Genomic DNA, 15,927 nt, shown 5'->3' on the forward strand with positions numbered 1-15,927 from the left:
ATTATTATGTCATAAATTAGTTTATCCACAGTACAGAAACTGCACTTTGACATTGCTGAGCTCGTGTTAGTAGTTAGATTAATGCTTACAGGAAGGGCATGGGCAGGCTCGAGATAAAGGTTTTTTTTTTTAATATTTGATACAAAGGAGCCCCTTCAAGAAGGAATAGATACCAACACGCCTCTTCACCGAACTCTTCAAGGCCAGCATTCCTGCAAGAGCACTGCTACAGACACCAAACTGACGTAGCTTCACATGATCCGTCAAATCTACTTTACACTAAAAGTATCTTTATAATCTAATGTACTGCATCAAGTCACATCAATTTATGAATTTATTTTTGTGTAATTCATTTATGGCTAAAGTATTTCTCATCTTGCAAATAACAAAATATGATTATATGGGTCATTGGAAGGTAACCACGAGGATGATATTCTCCCTGCAGGGGCAATCCGATTCCTCAACAAACAAATCCCCCTGAAAAATGGCATCCTCCTCCCATCCCCTTTGCATGGGGTAATTGGTAAAGAGGTTATCACTCTAGGCTTTGTTTAAGTGGCAAAAACTTATGTGCATGCTGTCTGGGTAAGATCTATTTGGAGAGGCCCCCTTTTTCTTTTTTCGTATATTTACAAGTCCTGGTAAATTAAACTTTCACGTAGCTTCTTAAATTTGTATTGGTGTTACTGTGTAACACAACATATTGCATAAGTAGATTGGAGTTTGACCAGTCGTTTGGTCACGACCTGGTAATCAGATAAGCTCAAGCCACTCCAAAATTTGATTAATATAAGCCCATCTTGGTTACCCCACAACGGTTCCCTCGATGTCAAGCAGCAAACTTGCCTGGAACATCCAGTAAGACCTTGGATTACCTGTATTACAGTAAGGTATAGAAAAATGAAGCCTTTCCAAGGTATTAATTCCCCAGACTGCGATGGGTTTATTTCTGTATAAATCAATGGATTGATACCGATTAAATTTTCCCTATATAATCTTGTAACGTACTACCATTAGCACATATACAGTATACAGAAATAGTGGATGCCCGATTCCACAGATCACCAACACTTATACGTTTCTTTCGTGCAATTAAGATGGGGAGAGAGGGGGCAGAACAAAACCCACCCTCCAACAGAATCACCTTAGCTTGACCCGTACTTTAACAGTTCCCACCTGAATGGCCGGAACACATAAAGAACTTCAGGTGAGCTTTTGAAGAGCAAAGCCACACACACGCAAACAGCGGCAATGGCCACCATTGAAAGGATTGCCGGCTGGTATACAAGTGATCTTCTCATGCTGCCATAAGATAGCTTCTGCTCGCATATCTTGCAATGTCTATAGGTTGCTCCAATTTCAATCTTCTCAGTTTGCAGGCAAGCAACTTTTGACAACTTATGCCCATCTGATTGCTTCCGCTTGTTATTGTAGTCTAAGACAGCACCAGGGATATCAAGCACCACATGCCTTCTTTCCATTTTCTTGCTAAATTTCTTTTGGACAAGATGGATGTAGGAGTAATAGCCTCGTAGGCAAGCATAGTCATTGGGTGTCAAACCTGTACTATCACGAACACTTTTCCATGCTTCAATACCAACCTGGACAAGCCAGAACCATATTAAATGTTAGAATAACAAAGGTAAAAATGCCAACTAAGACATCTGGCTGAAAAATGTGAGGTTTGAAGTAAACAACCCACCCCCCCCCCCCCCCAAAAAAAAAAAAAAAATAAATAAATAAAAGGACAAGATTCTCCCTCAACAATAATCATAAACCTGCTCCAAATAATGCAGTCGCTAAATTTTGGAAATTCATTTTTAATCAGAAGATCATCAATATTAGATTTTCTTATATGACAATACAAACTAGAAAGGCAGTTCATGCCTGATCTGTTCATCCCGACTCATTCCTTTAAATTCTGGTTGTTCTGGCCCGAAAAGTTTTCAATACCGTTTCTGACCCGAATATGTGTTTTCTCCAATAAAAAAAACAAACCAACACCATTTCATTTTTTCAATAATAGACATAAACCCCCAAGGGGGGGTGTTATTCTGATCCGTTAGGAATTTTACGTTTGCTTTGAAACATTTCAGGTCAGAATAAACTACTTCCCCCATGATTCGGTCCATTGACAGGCCTAGAAAGGGCCAGTCAAATATGTGCTAGGGATAAATTCATGAACCATTTTCATGCCTTCTCCCTATGTAGAGTTATTACAAGTAAAAATAATATGAAATAAGAGACAAGGTATTACCGATCCAGGATCATCAGTTAAGGCATCCAATACATTCTCAGAGCCATCCATACTGGCTGCAACATGAAGAGGAGTAAGCCCTGCAGGTCCAACCATATTCGGTTTAAATAAGAAGCCACTAGAGGCCCTATCAACCTGTTGCTTTTCCTGAGCTCCTCTCCCATCTGAAACTTTATCTGGGACAAATCTTAACAGGAGTTCGACCATAGGTCTGCAATTTCTCTGGACAGCTCTGTGGAGAAGATCCAAATCCAACAATGCAAGCTCAATGGAAGGGTGGTCACCTGCATCAACTACACCCTCAAACAGAATTTTCAAGAGTTTGTTTACTACAGCACACCAATCATGGTCCATGGAGAATGCCACAAGCCACTCGAACCGTTTTAGGGGGAAGAGATCCGGGTTCGGATCCACGTCACCCAGTCTAAACTTCACGTGACTTCTATGAAGCAGCCAACCTATTTCATGTATAAAGTCCAGAGCTTGTGTCTTGGCTTCCAGCAGTTCAGGTACTCTCTGAATCTCATCAGCATTTTCAGCCACCTCAATGGCATGCTCAAGCGTACAGATCTCAGAACAGACTTCTTGCTCTGCAACTATAAATGGAAAGAAGCTGCTGCTGAGACCATGATCTTCAACCTGATAAGATCAAAATATATATCTTCTCAAATCAGAAATGGGGAATGTACTCGTGCATGTTCTAAAGATGTAAACAAAAAATTCTTGCAGAGTATTATCCGGTTAAAGGGCCATCTCTTGTTCTACTTATGAATGTAACTTCTCTCTGTTCCAGCCCTCTTTGACTATGCTTTTAAAAGTCAGTTCCATTGTCCCCACTCAGTGGCGGACCCACCTTGGGCTAATATTGTTTGAAATTTCAAAATCCCCCCTACATTTCATTTATAATTCTGCAAATATAGAGAATGGCCCCCCAAAAAAGTTAATCCCCCATATGCTCTCTAAAATTTTCTAAAATTTCAACATACTTAGAAATCCCCCTCTCCAATTTTTTCCTATAGTCCCAAAATTTTGTATAATTTCTATATATTATCTATTTCCAAGGATGTGGCCTCACTAAGATTAATTTAAACTAAGTTTAGAAGAAATAATAAATTTATTAATATGGATCCCAAAGTTTTTTGTTATACAATATTAGGCTTCTTAATATGGAATCCAAAGTGAAAATACAAGAAAAATCATTTAAGGTTGATGATCTATATGAAAAATAGTTTAGAGGTTTTATCCTCTAGACTTCATTGTGCAAGAAAAAATTTATTTAAGGTCTCAATTATATTATTATATGTTTAATGTGACACGAAAATACCTAGATTTTACATGAAACTTAATAAACTAGATTACACACTAGAATGTAAGATTGCCTTCTAAAAGATCACTTGATAGATTTTATGAAAAAAATGATTTCTAAATATTTCATTACAAAAATAATAATGGATGAATATTATTCCATGAAATATTTTTTTTTTATCGGTAAAATATTATTCCATGAAATATTATCATCATAAATTTGAAACGTATATTAAGTTGTGTTTTTAGAATTTTATTTTTAAACATATGTAGCAAATTATTGAGATCTTATGTTTTCTGAATTTTTAATCTCTTTTTTATTTTACATAAATGTGTCACATGATAGAAAAGTTGGCCCCCTCAAAACAATTGCTGGTTCCGCCACTGTCCCCACCCCAAATTCTGCTTTCGAGTGAACCACCATTCAATATGTTCTTATTATAATAAAAAACTGTAATGATTCCAATTTAACTTGATTAACAAGACATCTGTTTCTGTCCTCTTTCATGAAAAACGTCAATCTCAAATACATAATTTTAAATAAGAAAGCTAACATCTGTGTACAGGTTCCTAACTTCTGAAACAAACCCAAACCATATGCTGTGAGATATTTGAACAATGATACTTTTTTTTTTATACATGTAACAACGACCTTCTAAAGCTAAAGATCAACCAAAAGGTGTCTAAGATATTGGAAGTAATACACCGCATACTAGGACTAACATTATCAAATCACGTGGTTCATTATTATCATGGGCACTCATGGTTATGATCCAATCTTTTGTGAAGCTAGTCAGCTACATGCATTTTCAAAAAGTTTCTCGCACGCACACTCATTGTTGAGCTAAGTGGGTTATAACAGGATACATTCAGAAAAAATCAGGGATGACCACACCTCAATGAATCCTCTTCCAATAACATTTGGTATGGAGCAGGGGAAGCTGAGGCATTGGAGTTCATCATGCTCAATGGCTGTATCAGCACTGTCCATCAAGTCATAACAAGTTTCCTGGACCAGATACTTCCCTTCTTGAGCACAGAGTAGCCTGAAACCAAAAGGCAGGACTTAACAATATCCACAAAGAAATTTCTGAAAAATTGAGACATCATTGCTCCCTTACAAATAACAAGAGATGAAATCAAACTATTCAGGCATGCATGGATAAGCAAAAGAATACCTAGCAGTGGAACGAGAAAGGTTAAAGCCTTTTACAACAAACTGAACTCTCTCAGATGTGGAAACAGCAATTGGCTTGATGCTTGATATCCTGCAATTTTTATTGCTTTTCAGAGGTAAGGGTGTGTCTAAGACAACCTGACCTGCAAGGCACATTTAACAAATCAAAATACTTTATCTTCCTCATGTGAATGAGAAATTTTGTGTCCACGCTCTTATTAGTGAATAATACATTAAAGCACGACTAGAAACTTGCAATGCCAGAGAGGGAGAGAGAGAGAGAGAGAGAGAGAGAGCAAACCATTATACATAAATGCCACGCGATGCCTCACCCTAGTATACACCCATCCTGTTCTCCAGAAAGAGTCATTGCATGAGCCAAGTAGCCCTTTCAGATAGGATCCCAGATCACAACAAAGCTGTATGTAGCAATTGTATTTAAGGAGATTAAAAATGCTGTACTGATATCAGGGTTAACAATTCTACATATCTTGCATCAGTACAGAAGCATACCTCCTCCCACATGGACTTTTCTAGACGGAGGTATATTGTTAATATGATACAACCAGGCCTTATATAGCTCTCCATGTCGGTAGGACTATGGGATAGCCAGTCGAGGATCTGAAGTTGAAAAATATGTAACAAAAAATCAAACTACATTATGAAATAGCACCCAAAAAAGGTTGCATCAAAAAACATTCTGTGGCTAAGTACATACCTGTGTCCGGAGAACAAGAGGAAAATTGTTTGGATCTTTTCCAAAGAGTTTAAAAACTATTCGATCTGTGCGGCTCTGAAGATTTATAGGAAAAGAGTCTTAGCGAAATAGTCCTTTGAGGCCCACATAAAAATTTATATAAACATATGTATATAGATGTTTATATTTTGACTCACAAAATGCATGTACCATTCTCTGAAAGCTATAACATGTAGAACACTTAACTACAGTTTTCCTTTTCATATCAGAGGCTCAAATAGATGAGTTGATGCTTATGTGATATATACACACTGAAATTGAACAAACAGCTACAAGTGTCTCATTACTAAACTCCCGGTCAAAACTATATAATTGTTACATGACATTGAAGGTATTGCTTCAGCTCCAGAAGCCATATTATATAACCACTTTTCTATTTTCCCATCAATAAGATGATCAATTAACAAGATCAATGAGCTAGAGGACCCAGAGACCAAAAGGGATAAACATGCAACAAAAGCATGTAACCTCAGATGACAATTTATAAGTCGAATAAGGACCTTTGATCACTCTATCCCTTCTTTCAACAGTAGGCATTATCAATTCAACTAATCTTGACCCAAACTACAGGCATTGAGGTGAAAATTAAAATCTAAAATGATCTGCACAAATCTAAGGTCACCCACTGAAATTCGCTGACAACTAAAAATGAGAACCGGATGAATTTTAGCAGTAAACCACAATGGTCCCACCACCCACCATAATATATACATTTGTAAATGCTACCAAACCCAGCATTTATAAAGGGATAAGATGCAGTCACAACAAGAATATACCTGAGCGTCTCCACTGGAACTAGATGGTGACCGTGAAGAAGTTGAATCTGAGTTGCCACTTGGCTGAGGTGGACTAGACTTATGCGAGTCTTGCTGTACCCATAATGGATGGCCGAGAAACCCAGTCCCTGAGTTTATAGGGGCATGAGACCTCCCTACTTGCTCTATATGGTCCTCTGAATCCTCATATACATTATTCAAGTCAATGTTATTCAATTTGATCCTCCCAACTTTTGTCTCAGATATAATTGATTTGGATGGAAGCCCATCCTTTGATGGAGGTGGGTTTTTGTACTGTAGACCAGATATAGCTTTTAGATGTCCACCCTGAGAGTCATCCAAAGATATTCTTTTCTGTGCCATATCAGATGTAAATGCTGTCACGCATTGTCCCACAGATATAGGATGGTCATGAAGGTTGATGTGATCATCCATCTTCGAGGTTGAACAGAAAGGCCTAGAGGACTCAGAACCATTTGGAGTAACATCTGGCACCTTCTGTGAAGACCCAGTAGATGTCCCAGCATTCAGCAAACCTTGAGATCCCTCCAGTAATGCAGATATGTTCCTTCCATCAACTGTCCCAGTAAGACTGGCCAGGTTCCTCAAAAGATGAGATAACAGATCCTGGTCCTTTGTTTGGTCTGAGCTATTTGCTGCAATTCATAGAAGGCATAAACTGTGGAGTCAAATAAGTGTGCCAATCATGACACGCAAGGAAAGGGGAAGAAACACATATAACCACAAACAAATGTCAACAATAGAAAATCAAGCTTTATAGACCCAAGTGTGGATAGGCCTAAAAATTTAAATGCAAGAAAAACAAGAACTGAGGAAGACACAGAGAGTTAAGTAGTCGGTGATGGTCATTGTTGGTAAAGGCGCGCTTAACAGTGTCAAGGCTGAAGCACTTCGGTTACTAAAAGCAAAGAACATATACAAACGGCCATTGTGAGCTTAAAGCCTTTTTTTTTTTTTTTTTTGTAAGTGCTTTTTACCTTAAAGCAATTTTTTGAATATATATATAATATCAGTTTTAAAAAATGCGCACCTTCCATCAGGCGCGTGTTTGCAGTTTGTGCCTAGGCTCTAGGCAGCATTTGCACTTAAGTGCACCTAATGCTCTCACTAACACTGGTCATAACAAATGAACCAAATTGTTCGGGCAATAACAGAAAATTGGTAAGTAAAGCAGCTAGCTTTTATGTTGCTGGTGGATATAAGTCGCATGGATTTATCCAAATGTTGAACTTTAAACAATCTCAGCACCACAGTAGCAGTCATCGACGTGAATTCATCCAACCAATCATTGTGAAACCCATAAAGAATTTTTACATTTAAAACAACACCTCCACATAAAAGTTGCCTTACAAATGACCAGCTAATGTGAGAACACTGTAGAGAAATATACAGAAAATCGCCATGCAACAAAGACTCCCAGATACTCAAATTACCGCATCCCACCTACAGCTACTGAATTTTTTTTTTTTTTTTATAAGTAAGAAACTTTATTGAATAGATTTAAACTAGGCAATGCCCAAGTACATAGGAAGTATACAAAGTGAGACACCTAGTTACAATTTCAGTATACAGCTACTGAAATTTATCTCACCTAGTTTCTAGGATATCAGTTGTCCAATTGAAAATGCTCGTGAAATAGTAGGAAATTATTTTAAATGCCAAAATAATGGCAATTTCCTAACCATGCACCTGAGTGATAGTTAATAATAATTATAAACAAGTTAAGGTGCCAAAGATTTAGCACCACCGCCATCAAGGGTTCAATTTCTCAAAAGCAACTATCTTAGAATCTGGAGTAAGCAACTTGAACCCTTTTCCACACTTTATAGTCTATTCATCCATATAGATGCAAAGAGTATTCTCATATGCAAAAATAAATGCCAACTTTCATCAGTTCTGCATTAACTTTTAACATGCATTTGCACCAAGATCCATTGTATCCGGAGATCAAAAGATAAAACTTCGTAGAGTTATTGGTGAGGTGACCAAGAAGCAATTTCTTAGCAACCCTCAACAAAATTGTGAGTTGTCATTAGAGCATAAAATTACAAGAAAATTTAATTCAGCCCCTGGCTTTCAGACCGGTATCACGTATGCAACAAACTACTGTCATTAGGATGCCTTCATAGAGCAGCCAAGTGAAAAGGTTTGCAACGAATAAAAAGACTTACAATGGATATTGGAGAGAATTCTCAGCAGACTTATTAATATGTAACTGGTACCCCTTTCAGCATTCAGACAGCCTCCGCTAGCTACAGTATCAGGATGTGTTTTCCTCCTCCTCCTATTATGGCCAGCCAACCGTCTACGACAACTTCTCTTTCCCTCATCAAACTCTTGAAGAACGTGAAACCTGCCAATAAGTAGGCCAAGTAGCATCTAGTTTGAAAAAACAGATGGTACTAATAAATGACAGAATAACTAAGACAGACATGCAACAACTTTGGACTCGGGTTTTGAAAATTTATAAAAATGCCAATATGAAAGCAAGTATTCTTCTGAGCAGGACTGATCGTAATTCTGAAATATTTCCTCCAAACAAAGATGATTACATAATCCAAGAAAAAAACAAAGGATGATTACATAATCCAACTGACCTGCTACACTGCTGACAGAATCGCTGCATGTCGTTTCCCACCAGTGCTTTGGTGGCCTTGGAATGCATATCACAAACCTTATGTCGTCGATGGTAATCCTTGGCATTACTGAGATCAGCCTTACAACCCTCCACCTGACAAACCGCAGGGTTCGAGGTTGTCCCAACAATCTTTGTCTTCTTCCCACTCTTCAACTCCCCTTCCGTGACAGGGTAAGCTTGCCCACCAAGCTTTAAGTTAAAAGACCCGGCTTCATCATTCAGTTCTTCATCTTCAACCTCTACAACCCTCCTCCGCTTCTCCAATTCCCTCTTGCCCCCATCATTCACTAGATTAATCTCATCTGAACCAGAAGATGAACTATTCGACAGACCAGCATTTTCTGGAATTTCTGGCCCAACTGGGAACAACTGCCTACTCCGACAATCTGATGGTACAGAGTTCAAACGACTTGCTGTAAAAAGATCTCCATCCCATTTCCAGTCATTCAAATCCCATTCCAAACTTCTTTTCCCAACTGCCTTCAAATCCGACACCACCTGACCATATAACTGATGAGCCTTACCTCTAAATTTAGCCTCCATTATTCAAATTTTCCAAAAACCCAGAAGAAGTCAAAACTCCCAGATTCCAATTCGACCAACCGCAGCTACCCAATTATCAGAGAGATTAAATTTGAAATCCAGCTAGAAATTAGCGAACATTAATATCCACAAAATGGAACCCAGCAACAACTTTTTCCATTTATTCCCCTATAACTCCAAAATCGTAGAAAACATTAATTGATCAAAGCAAGCCCCTCAACTACCCACTTATTCCCCCGAGATCATAAGCAAAATCACCATAATGTTCTCAAAATTTTACTCACCAAATTACACATCAAGAGCGAAACCCAAAATAAAAAGTACGACTCACCAACTTTAACAGTTCCAACTCATGAGTTAAAACAGAGAAACCTGCCCACAGATAGCAATCTGGTGAGATTGGAAAGCTGGAACTCCAGAGCTGAGATTGCTGCGTAGATCACAGGAGAGAGAAAGAGAGAGAATATAGTAGAGGGAAATCAGGACAAAGTTAGGAAAGAGTGTAAAATAAATGCGGTTTCGAGAGAGAGAGAGAGAGAGTACGCTTTATGTTTAGGAATCTTGGCCCACACCCTGTCCCTCCCTCGCTCGTTTTCTCTCAAAAACAAAAACGAGAAAACCAACAACGTTTTACATTGGTAATATGTTCACGGGCACCTTTAGAGATGAGATGATTGAGAGATAATTTATGAATACAGTGAGATTTATAAATTAAAATTTGTGAATAATAATAAGATAAATTACTCTAAGAACGACGGCTCGTTGGATTATGTGAATGTATTGTAGCACAGCCGAACAAAGGTGAAATGTGATTGTGCTAAAGGGGGAAATGCATGTGCATTATGGTATGAACACAAGCTCAGCTGCCCTTAATGCTCATGCAGACGTACCAGGACAAACAGACTCTGACCTTTCAGTTGCTGGTGGATCCTCTCTTACATTGACTCTTCTTTTCTAACTATATAATCCGATTACTGCATGCTACAATAATTATACTTTCTACCATTAATCACAAATAAATCTCACAAAAATCAATTTATAAATTAATATAGATATAGTATGTCAAATTATTAAATTATTTTTATTATAAAATAGATCTAACGTATGTATCAATATATATACTATTATACAATAAAAAGTTAAAAGAGAAGAGTTACAAATTAAAATAATTTATAAGAAATTCAGAGATAAATGAAGCTACTTCAGTTCTCTCTCTCTATATATAATAATATAATCTGTAATTGGGATCTTCGTAGTTTTCTTGACCTAATTATATATAGGTTCAAAATATATATATATATATATATATATATATACACACACACACAACACTAAATATTTATTTATATGGGTTTGGGATCTATGTATATACAATTAGTTCCATGCAGTTCAAGATCAAGAACCGCATGCCAATAGGTTAGGGTTGAGTAAAAATTAAAAAATCCAACTCTGCTCCAATTCAGACAATACGTTGATGGAGTCGAATTTTTATTTTTTATCTTCAATCAGAGGCAGAGTCAAAGTCAAAGGTGTCGCTTGGCCGACTCCTACTTTGCTCTCTAACTCTGAATTTGACTCTAATATTATACGTATGTCATAAAAATATGATTTTATCTATATATTTATCATAAATATTAATATAGTTATATAGTTATATAAATAGAACTTGTATAGTTAAATTTAATAATATATTAATATGAGTTAATTATTATAAAATAATATATTTATACTATATATCTATATATATAAAATAAATAGACTAATGATAGTTTAGCATATGTAAACGCCATAGTATTACTACTAAGCATAATAAAGTATAAAATAAATTATACACTAGTATTTAAATAAGTCTAATATAATAAATTAATAAAACATATACTAATTTATTAAAATATAATAACATGTAATTAGACACTATAGTATAAATTTAGTATAAAAATAAATTAGATATTAGTACAAAAATAAATTTACAGTAAATGATATAATTTTAGTTTTAAATTGTTTGAAAAAATTAAAATTTGAAAGGTCACAAAAATAAACTAAATATGAAGTTAAGAAAAGTCTAAAACTGAAAGTTTAAATTCAACTCCACTCCGACTCCAAATCGAAGTCTACACAAGCCGAAGTCGGAGTTCGAATTTAAACTCCAACAAACTTGGAGTTGGAGTCAAATTTAGAAAAATCTAACTCCGACCGTTTTGTTATAAACATGCAGTTTTTCTGTGATGGATGGATGGTTTCCGAAATAGACGATATCGAGGCCGGCCGTACGTGCACTACTACTTCCGGCGGCCTATTAGAGAAGCTTCAGTTTGCATGTTAATTGGTCTTAATTTCTGTTTTGGTCGGAAACGTAAGTTCATGGCCGCATCGATCGATCGGTTAATTTAGACATGCAAACTTACGTATATATAAAGAAATATTAACAAATTAAGATTTTGTTTGGACAACGAAAATATTTTATCTCATCTCATTTCATAATTATAATTTTTTTAAAATTTTCACATAAATTATAATAAACGTATAATTCAATTTTTTTAAAATTTTAAAATAATATTAATATTAAAAAATAATATTATAATAATATTTTATTCAACTTTATGCATCTAATCTCATTATTCAAACTTCACACAAATTAAGCCTAATTAATATTTTGCATTACAACATTAATAATCCAAGTACAAGATCATTTGTTTACAATTAAGGGGTAATTTTTAATCACCCTCGATCAACATCTAATCATACATATATATATATATATGTATGTATGTATGCATGAGTACATATGATTAATGATCAGGATCACCCTCTTCCCAGAAACTAGTTTTTCTCACTGCAGGGACCAAGCTAGCTAGAGCTAGTGAACTCCTAAAATCAAATGAATCCTGCTGCAGCTACGATTTTTGACATTTTCATTGATGATTTCTCTCCAACTTAAAGCTAAAAAAAAAAAAGCCCGTAAAGTAGGAGGGGATTTATTGCCTAATTTATTAGTTATAACTAATAATTAGAAAATTAATGGTTGTTATTCCTTAACTAGTCAATTATAAACCTAAAAAATTACCTACCCCGACCTCATGATCTAATAAAACAACCGAACCTAGCTAGCAGCTAGCTAGGGTTAAAATGTTTACTTAGCTTGATATATAATATATGCCCCAGCTAGCTATATAGCTAGATAGTGGGTAGATAATTAACCAATTTGACAAGCCAAATAACAGTGCAGATGGTGCGGTCCAAGAGACTTTAGTAGGATACTTTTTATGTTGAGATGAATTGAATTGAGTCGTAAATAGTAATATTTTATAGATTTTATTAAGATGAATTTAATTTTTTTAGATTGAGATAAGTTTAATTTTTTAAATAGAAATGTATAAAATAAGTTGAAATGAGTTTAACTTTTTTTATTAAAAGTTGAAAAAATAATGAATCTCATTAATAATTTATTTGAGATGAGTTAAGATGAATTGAATTTAGTCTAATGGTCTTGTTTGAATTCAAAACTCAACTCAATTTATTTTAACTCATTTCATCTCATCTCATCATTATAACTTTTTCAAACTCTAACATAAAATATAATAAACAATTCAACTTTTTTAAATTTTAAAATAATTTTTTTAAATTTACAAATAAAATAAAATAAATAATTTAATTTTTATTTTATTATTTATAAATTATTTTAACTCATCTCATCTCAATTAGAGAGTTCACGTCGTTGTGAATGTCATGCGTGACGGCGGATAGATCAGCGCTTATATATCCCGATCCAACGTGGACGCAATGTGCATGTCCTACCATTTTTTTCCCCATACTGCCGGCCATTTCTTTAGCTTCAACTTTCGAAAAATAAAAAAACTATATTATAATTCTTAATCTTGAAGTATCACTCACTCTAAAATTTAAAATTCAACATTTTATTTGTATAAATAATTTTTTAGGACAATATTTCTCGATGAAAAGTTAATAATTTAATTAATTTTATATAAATTTTTTTAAAAAAAATATAATATACGAGATCAAAATTTACTCTATATATAATTGATTGGTCGCCACATAATTGATCAGTACTACTACAGACTGCACATGGTCTAGATGGATGGGGTCAACCTAAAAAGAGCCCCCACATGCATGATGCTAGCTTGGAAATTAGTAATAATTGATCAGTACGTCATGTATAATTAGTAATAATTGCCAATAGAGTTTTTTAAGTCCCTTCCTTTTTACGAATATAAATGGTCAATTAAACGAATTGTGAGGTAATAAACTCAGAATTCAGATCTGTACAACAACATGGATTTTAAGCATATTCATTTGCTAATTAATTTATTATATTAATTAGCATGCATGCAGCTGATTCATTAATAAATAAATTTATTTTTATCACAATTTTTTTTTTATTCGTATAGTAAATTAAATATAAAAAAATTCTTCTCATCAGTCACTATTCATCACTCTACATCTTATAAAGAATGACTGATGCATAACATTTATCGTAAAAGATCTATACATACGTATTTGGTGACAATCACTTCACAAATCTATCTTGGAAAAGATAGTAGCACCATAAAGTTGATCAAGAAGATCATCAAATCGATTTTCAAACCATTTATTCGGTATTTTATTGTTATCTATTTTGACTATATATTGAGAAAAGATACTTACAACCGTGAATTACGTAACCGCCGCGTAATCGTTTTGAAAAAAATGAATAAAACATGGGACCCACATGAAAAAAATTAATTTTTTAATAGTGGACCCTACTCTTTTTCAAAGCGATTACGTGGCGGTTACGCACTTCACAGTTGTATGTAGAATTACTCTATTTTGATATACAACAAGAATAAGTAACAACACTTGAAGCATCTTCGACACTTGAAGCATCTGCATATATGTCAGAGGCTCTACTATTTTTTTCCAACAAGCAAATATGAATTAAAAGAATGAGAAAGATGATGCATGAATGATGATACGTCATTTATTCACTACGTACAGGATTAATAGTATAAAATATTCCTAACAGTACATTTCCAACGGTGATTGGTAATTAAAAGGAAATCAAATAGACAAAGAGTATATATTATTCACTTGTCGTTTTAAGTTCTTTGAATTTCTTTTTTTCTTCCCCCCTCAACTACTGGCCGGTGGCTTTTGGCTCACCAATTATATATATATATATATATATATATATATAAAAGATATCATTTAAGCTTTCCATCTATCTTCCGGTACCCAAAAGTAAAATTAAAAAACTACACTCAAAACGCAACAAGAAAATAATGACATATAATATAGGATAAATGATATTTACAGTCGTGAAATGTGCAAGTATCGTTTAATCTCTTTAAAAAAGTGAGTAATTAAATATGATATCCACGTAAAAAAAATTAATTTTTTAATTACAGATTCAATTTTTTTTCAAAACGATTGAGTGATGTTTGCGCATTTTACGACTGTATGGACAGAAGATAAACACATAATGTTTTTTGTAATATTTATTAAATGTTTACTATGTAATATTACAAAGCATATTTTAGGTATCTATGGTCGTATCTTAAGATTTGGCTAATAAAATTTTTTATAAGTAGAGTGAATCTGCCTCCCCCACATAAACTATTTTCATAATAGTAATAATAATAATAATAAATCAAGTGATTTGGAATTCTTTTTTAGAACTAGTAATTTGGATTATTAAAAAAATATTTGCAAGTGGAGGCCTGTCACAAATTTCACAATATTCATATAAGATTTGCATAAATAAATTTAAATTTGTAATATTATAAATCAAATTATATTGCGCGTCTTTCATGCAGAATAAAATAATAATAATAATAAATAATATTTTAATAATATTTTATCATTTTAATTTAACTCAATTCAACATTCAAACGTATTCTCAGACTATAATATTATCATATTCCTTCCTATATATGGGCGTCACTTGATGCGTAGGAGGCTGTATTGAATTTGTACACATCCACGTTCAGCGGTGGCTTTAAAACAAACACAAAGTCCACAAGGATCATGTCAAGTCCAACCGAACAATATTTTACATATTAATTATTTCCCTATACTTTTTACATTGAAAAACTCACCTTTTTCCCCCAAAATTAGCTTAATTTGACCTCAAAAGCTGACTACTTCCATCATATGCACAGGAATATATATTAAAAGGGTTGGTTTTTTTAATGTGTTATCTCAGAGTTATATGAGGAAACAGGGATCATGTGAAGGCTTTATCTATAGATGAGATAGGTAGGACTCCCACAAGTCAAAGGTTACCTAATCCAAGACCAAGTCACTCTTAATATTTTGAAAAATGCTAGAGCCCGTTTTGGGCTTCCGTTTATTTTGTCTGATAGTCTTTTTTTTTTTTTTTTTTAAATTGACTTAGTGATTAAGAAAATATTGTTTAATAATAGTATAATTTTTTTTTTTAAATTTTTAAAAGTGTTA

The 15,927-nt window shown here is 34.2% G+C and overlaps 1 protein-coding gene across 1 annotated transcript; it reads right to left on the reverse strand.

Moving 5' to 3' along the window:
- Nucleotides 1-895: 895 nt before the first annotated feature.
- Nucleotides 896-9,987, reverse strand: LOC109001159 (squamosa promoter-binding-like protein 1). Its single transcript, XM_018978314.2, has 10 exons — nt 8,891-9,987; nt 8,465-8,646; nt 6,273-6,928; nt 5,458-5,532; nt 5,253-5,360; nt 5,041-5,158; nt 4,741-4,882; nt 4,458-4,608; nt 2,258-2,896; nt 896-1,601 (listed from the first exon to the last, which is right to left on the reverse strand). The coding sequence occupies exons 1-10, from the start codon at nt 9,472-9,474 to the stop codon at nt 1,146-1,148; spliced, it is 3,111 nt and encodes a 1,036-aa protein (XP_018833859.1). The 5' UTR covers nt 9,475-9,987; the 3' UTR covers nt 896-1,145.
- Nucleotides 9,988-15,927: the final 5,940 nt, after the last annotated feature.

This window comes from Juglans regia, chromosome 7, assembly GCF_001411555.2.
Source record: "Juglans regia cultivar Chandler chromosome 7, Walnut 2.0, whole genome shotgun sequence".
NCBI classification, from domain to species: domain Eukaryota; kingdom Viridiplantae; phylum Streptophyta; class Magnoliopsida; order Fagales; family Juglandaceae; genus Juglans; species Juglans regia.

What these genes read in the sequence shown, in the direction of transcription:
- LOC109001159 (XM_018978314.2), bottom strand. Translation starts at nt 9,474, where the DNA reads ATGGAGGCTAAATTTAGAGGTAAGGCTCATCAGTTATATGGTCAGGTG. An exon ending in CTCTTGTTCTCCGGACACAG is followed by an intron (nt 5,361 to 5,457) that starts GTATGTACTTAG and finishes TTTCAACTTCAG; the next exon opens with ATCCTCGACTGGCTATCCCA. An exon ending in CGTGGCATTTATGTATAATG is followed by an intron (nt 4,883 to 5,040) that starts GTTTGCTCTCTC and finishes TGTGCCTTGCAG; the next exon opens with GTCAGGTTGTCTTAGACACA.